Raw genomic sequence first — 6,598 nt, forward strand, 5'->3', positions numbered from 1 at the left:
AGTCGATGCTGGAGCGTTTTAATTAGAATGCGGAGCAGAGTTGATCCATTGAGCCTGCTCCCATGTGTTTTAATTAGACCACGAACCAGTATGTCTACAGGCTGCCCTAGTGCTTCACTTAGGTAATGTAGACAGAGACACCGCGCACCACCCACCTGGCTGCAAGGGGACAGGGTCAGAAATACCTCGGGGATGGAAGGAGCCCTTTCCCAGGACATGTAACACAGTCTCTGATGAGCGGAGGCATGCCAGTGTTCAGTGTCCTGCCCTGGCACCAATCACCCAAGCTACAGTCCAGGCCACCAAGTAACACTGGTTTGCACAACTGAAAATCTGGCTCTAGAAAAACTGGTTTTAGCTAATTCACCTCTTCCTTGTGTTTCCAAGAATGGGTGTGGGACTAGAGAATAGGCATGGAGAACATCATGGGGCTCTTACCTCTGCCGAGTCATTTCAGGTCAGTGACTTCCATTGTTCGAAGCTGGCTTAAACAAGCTTTCCTTCTCTCATGCGCTGAGCAGCTCCTGTCCGGAGCCACTCAGGATGCCAGGTCCAGGACCCAGGAAAGAGGTGATGTAAGCACCACTGTGACAATGAGGTGGCCATGTCCTACCTCATAGGTGGCTGTTCACCAGTGAGGGTCTGTGTATCCTGTAAGCTTTCTCTGGGCTGCATAAGGCTCCAGATTAAGTATCCCCAGAGGAGGCCAAATTTGTTCTGATGCAGAATATTTTAGTCCCTCAGCTCACGTGGGAGTGTCCTGTCTTCTCCAGGTGTGCTGTACCCGCCAGCACTGAATGAGTATTTAAATCTGCCCATGGTTGAATCTGTAAGAAATAAAAACAGATGGGAACCAGGAGAAGCCTCCTCTCACTTGCTAGTTGTCTGGCCTCCTTTGTTTTTGCATCTTGTCGTCCCAAAGGGCTTGTTGAAGCCCTCAGATGTTACGGGACTGAGTTGCAACCATCTTGTCCATCCAGCCCACCAAATGCACCCTGCCTACATGGGTCCTGCGCCGGTCTACATGGAGGCCTCACGGCCCCCTCCACCCAGTGCCCCCAGGGGTGGGTGCAGGGTGGACGGGGGCACTGGATGGGGGGGGCAGCGAGGTTCAGGACGATGATTCGATGATTCAGGACTTTAAAACTTGGCCCAGTGGGAATCTCACACACATCTCATGAGGTAGAAAATATAAAGGTGCTTTTGTTTCCCTCCCACATCACTGCCATATCCCCTAAACATTAGTTATTTAACTCATACACAACCCCTGTCAGACTGACTATGATCACTATTCTGAATTAGCAGATGAGGATGGAGAGGCAAAGAGAGAGCAAGTGGCGGGTCTAGAAGATGTGCTGGTGCAGGGACCTGACCCAAGACCTCTCGACTCCCTTTTCAGAGACCTCTGATGTGTCAAACTCTCACTGCAGAGGGTTCGCTCTCGCTTTTCCTGCCATGCCTGTAATTCATGCGGGGAGGGAGCTTTTACCGATGATACTACAATGGTTGCGTGTCCTGCTAAATGAATAGGTGTGATTAAGTGCAGCGTGTGCCTGCGTACACTGGAGGACACGCAGGACAAGCAAAATACATAAGTGACTGGAGGAATTGTACAAGACGGCAGAGCTCTTATATTTTTTCCGTGACTGCACCGTCTTGCTTAATCAGGTTCTTTGCTTCCTTCAAAACACTGCGAGGCTGAGACCCCCTCTGCACAGGGCTACCTGCATGAGCACTTTTCTCTGAACTTAGCAAAAGCAAGGTCTGTGATCTTGGGTGCGCTGTGTCTCAATTCCTTATCAGGGAAGTTACGCCAAATTTTGCCACGCTGTTAAGGCGGGCTGTGCGGCATCTTGCAGGGTGCCGAGCACAAACTTCAGCCTTCTCAAGGAGTGCCTGCTAGTGGCAGGTCAGACATACAGCACGTGCAGCAGTTCCCCCGATTGTTGCATGCTTCTGGCCTGAACTTCAGGAATGGACATCACCTCTCACTCCTGCAAGTGCTCAGTCCCTCTGAAAACTAGGCCATCATCCTAACTCCTTCTATAAAGAAATGTGATCTCTTCCATGTGCAGTTACCTGTTAGCTCACGCTCTCTCCTCAGATTTAAGAAGGAAGGAAGTCTGGTTTGGTGCCTGGGGCTGATTCCCCTCCAGAGAAACTGGATTAAGACTCAGTTCACTTTACACAGACCTCTGGGGCCAGGTGTCAGTGAAGCAATACTCTGGAGAGCCTTGTTGTTGCTCTCTTTAGTCATAAAAGACATGAGGTACAGTGATACGGGGGGATGAAAGGCTCGGCATGCAGTTAACCAGCTCCCACATCAGCTCCCATATCATCTGATCTGCCCTTCGGCTCTCCCAGCCCTCGCAAGTATTAAAGTCCTCCATTAGTACCCTGCTGTCCTTTCCTCCTTGCGAACGGGAGGTCAGAGGCAGCGCACAAACTCCCACCAAAGGCAATACATCCTACACATGTGCTACTGGCATTTCTCTCTTATTTAGTAGTTTCATTTGTCCTTATTTCCTTTATTGGACTAGAATGGTAACCAGTTCCTTTGACCTGGAAATATAAGTAAAAGTGCAAGGTGTCACCATCAGCCACTTGGCCTGATGCCTGCCCCCCGAACTTATGTAATTCAGTGAAGCTTTGACTTTGCTCCGAGGGATGGGCAGGCTCCAGGCCCCCCCCAGCATGGGAACGGCAGCCACTGACCGCAAATAGTGTCTGGGGAGGAGAGACAGGAAACGGAGCACTTGGAATATCTCGGACCAAGGCAGCAGGCTTCCCCGGGTGTGAAGAGGTGCCCTCAGTCGGGCTGGCTGGGCAAATGAAAACACGCGGTTGTCAAACAATCCCTGGTAGCACTGAGCTGCTCTGCTCCGCGAGACGAATTTCACCTCCAAAATGTGTATTTTTATACAAACCAAAAGAAAGGAGTTTTTCCTGCCTAAGTGCAGGAGAGCTGGACCCGATGATCTTGTAAGGTCCCTTCTAGCCCCTAACATCTATGAATCTCTGACAAAAATAGCAAACATAAACACAACCTATATTTTCGGCCTTGATTTTTCCTCTCTATTCTGACACAGGGTGACCATGAGTTTCTCCCAATCCCATGAAAACAAACATGGCAAAATGTCTGTAGAGGAGGCAAGTTTCAACCCTTACTTTTGCCACCAAGGGTGGGGAATAACGTCACACCCCAGGTGAGCACCTGGGGGTGGATCAGCTGGGGTCCCAAACCACATGCAACTGCATCCTGCCACGTTGCCAGCACGGGCTGGTTGGTTCAGACTTTGCTTTTTCTGATACACCAGTGTTTTTACAGAGAGATAATTAACACACAATCCATATCTCACCGTCAATTCCTATGGGATGGTAAGGCACCTGCAGTGTGTGCTTTGAGGGAGACGTGTGAGATCATCACCGTGCACCTTGCCCATGTTTGAACTTGTCCTGTTTCTCCTGCAGTACAATCGCAGTGCCTTATGGCCACTGGGTTTCTGCAGCAGGATAGTGAGTGGGTGTTAGCTACCTGAAGTGAAAGCACACCTTCTTTGCAATCGGAGCTGTAGCACCTGATAGGACAGACATTAATAGAAGCTGCCCTGTCTGGGTAGTGGTGCACAGACAGGCACAGGCTGACAAATGCTTGCCCTTTCATTCCTCCCCGTGATGCCATCAGTTTCTTGATATATAATGCACCTGCTGATAGCCCTGGAATTTAAGCATTTGGTAGTTCTTTTCCTCCGCGGTCCCAGGCTTTCCCCATGTCCCAGCTTCGAAAGTCTGCCTTAGCGTGGTGGCTGGAGGCAGTGTCCCTCCTGCTGAGTGCGTGGCCAGAAAGTCGGCCTCGCTGTCACAGTCACTTGAAACGTCCTCGTCCTCTGCGAACTGTAAAGTCTGAAGGGCAATGTCCTGGGGAGGGAGCTCACTGGAGTCCTCAGCAACCCGTACTTTCAAGCAAACTATGTGCTCAGGGAAGGGAAGCCTCTCCAGGTCAGGGTGAAGGTGGCCCCTTGCAGGGAGATGTGGGTCCTCAGAGGAAGGGTTCAAATGAAGACCCTCTGTCAGCACAGTCACCTGAAGGAAGGCCTTATGCTGGCACGTGTCCACGTCCACATTACGCTGCTCATATCCGTCTGCTGGCTGTCTGGAGGGTCCCAAGGAGGAGCGGTCCGAAAGGGAGGTTTTCTCGCTGCTTTGGAACCCCGAGGTGTCCTCCTCCATCTCCCTCCAGGCACAACGAGCCAACCCGGTCCCTGCAAGGTCCGGCACAGAGCCTCCGTCCAGCTGGGAGCCTCCTGATTCAGAGCTGGACTCCAACCCGTTCAGACTCGCACCGGACGCTCGGCAGTTTGGGCCTCTCTTTGGGAACCGAGGCTTTTTGATGTAGGGTGTGAAACTGCTGTCGTCCTCCTCCTCCTCCTCCAAGGAAAGGAGAGAAGAGGCTGGTGATATGTTGTTTCTGGCTGAGGGATTGTTCCTCCTCTCTTGCAACTCCAGCTTTAGCGTGAATGCAAGGAGCTCCTCCATAAAGAATTCTTCCCCGTGAGGCTTCTTCTCACAAGCCAATGGCAGAGGCCTTACATAGGAAAAATCCTAGTGGGGAATGAGATCTGCAGGTTAGAAGGATGTTTTTTTCTCTGATTGAAGTTTTCTAAAGCCAAGGCAATGCGTGTGCGACATGGGGGCATCAGAAGGGATTCATCATGGGGGCGCAGAAGGGAATTGGTGAGGCTCTACTCACCAAGGCACCCCTGGGGGTCACAAGAAATAAAGGCCGTAAGCTAGCAGAGAGCAGATTTAGATTGGACATTAGGAGGAACTTCTTCACAGTTAGAGTGGCCAAAATCTGGACTGGGGTCCCAAGGGCGGCGGTGCTCTCCCCTACCTGGGGGTCTTCAAGAGGAGGTTGGATGGGCATCTGGCTGGGGCCATCTGAACCCAGCACTCTTTCCTGTCTAGGCAGGGGGTCGGACTTGATGATCTATTGAGGTCCCTTTCGACCCTAACATCTATGAATCTATGCCAGCATCACAGCCTTAGAGAATGACTCCGATCATGGACCTATGGGTGATGGAGCCCCAGCGGGTTACAGTGGAGCTATGCTGATTTACATATATGCAGAGCACCCAGCGCAAGGTGGCTCCTCTCTGAGCAAAGCTGCCTGCTGTTTCAGCAATGCAAATGGCAATGGTATGCTGGAGCATCCTCTCTGACTGGCTCACCCGCTCTAAGTGCCAAGCATCTTTGCCTCCCCGCCCCCTTTGCTATTAGGAAAATGCACAGGGGCTTAGCAGCAGGATTAGATCCCCACCATCCCCAGTCTTTTCATACCAAAGCTTGAGGTCTCTTCACACTTTTAGCAACTTCTTTGCACAAACAGTTGATGAAGAAACCACTGGCAGGAAGGAGGAGGAGGAACAAAAGGACAACAATGACAAGCAGGAGTTTCCAGTTGACTCCTGCAAGAGAGAATGCCACAAAACAGTTTGGTCACCGCAGACAGACATTATAAATGATAATCCTCAGCTCTTACATGGACTTTTCCTCCGGAGATCCCAGGCAATAGCAGTATCACTTCCTTCATTTGGGAAAGGCACAGGGAGGTGAAGGGACTCATTCAAGATCACCCAGTAGACTAGTGGCAGAGCCAAGGTATCCTTACTCCTAAACCAGTACCCTACCCAGCACTGGCCAACAAGTGGGATCCTTCTTCACAGGAAATGTTCATTTTTCCTGGGAGTTCTGGGTGCCAAAAATGTTCAACCTCAAATCAGATTATTTTAGCTAAGCTATTTCTTTCGCCCCGGAGAGTTCAACTTTTCGGATGCTTATGTTTCTGATGAAAAATTCAAATGTTTCAAAGAAAGCAGATACTTGGGGAGGGGGGGTGGGGAACCTCTCTTTCAGAGAGAACTCAATTTTCTGGTGAAAACCAGTTTAGATGGACAATTTTCAACCAGCCATAATCCCACCCGGTGGCCAACTGTGCTTCTGAAAGCCTTGCCCCCGAGCCGTACCTTTGGGGTTCAGCAGCACGCACACTGGCCTGGAGAACTCGCTGTGTTTCAGGTCAATGACTTGGAAGGAAGTCCGAGCGCTCAGGCAGTAATTGCCACTGAATGCCGTGGTGTTGATCTCCACGTCTTGCCACTGCCTCTTGCCCTTGTACTGCTGCTGCTCCGAAAGAAGGAAAGGAGAGGGTTGGGAACAGCGGGGGATCCCTGCTCAGATCTGGGAGGTATGTTAGGATATCCATGCCTGAATATGGATCCTTCTTCTCAACCCGCAGCCCCCACTGAGCTCTGCGCTGCTGTGCCTATGCTCCTACCTGTACCTACTTTCAAGCTAGCTGAGGCACCTCGAGGGGTTACTGAAGGCTCTTCTGAAGGGCTTGCAGGGAATGCAGAAAGAAGCTCCTGCATCATAGGGGGTCCATATGGGACAATGTGAAATTTGCCCCCTGCTCCTTCCCCTCAATCAATCATAAAAGCTTCCATTAATCAAACTAACGTATTTTAGGGCAGTTTGCTGTCTGCTAGGGCTTCCTATTTCATAGCTGGTGCCACTCCACCTCCCTGCCCCATGCCCC

At 51.0% G+C, this 6,598-nt stretch overlaps 1 protein-coding gene across 1 annotated transcript in view; it reads right to left on the reverse strand.

The window, feature by feature from the left end:
- Positions 1 to 2,494: 2,494 nt before the first annotated feature.
- IFNLR1 (interferon lambda receptor 1) overlaps positions 2,495 to 6,598 on the reverse strand; it is an 11,231-nt gene continuing 7,127 nt past the window's right edge. Inside the window, exons 5-7 of the mRNA XM_019547606.1 lie at positions 6,027 to 6,183; positions 5,341 to 5,468; positions 2,495 to 4,602 (exon numbers count right to left, since the gene is read on the reverse strand). Of these exons, the coding sequence (XP_019403151.1) occupies positions 3,682 to 4,602; positions 5,341 to 5,468; positions 6,027 to 6,183 (1,206 nt within the window). The 3' untranslated portion in view covers positions 2,495 to 3,681. The remainder of the gene's footprint in view (positions 4,603 to 5,340; positions 5,469 to 6,026; positions 6,184 to 6,598) is intronic.

The sequence above is a fragment of the Crocodylus porosus genome, unplaced genomic scaffold (assembly GCF_001723895.1).
Source record: "Crocodylus porosus isolate Cpor-Errol unplaced genomic scaffold, CroPor_comp1, whole genome shotgun sequence".
NCBI classification, from domain to species: Eukaryota; Metazoa; Chordata; order Crocodylia; family Crocodylidae; genus Crocodylus; species Crocodylus porosus.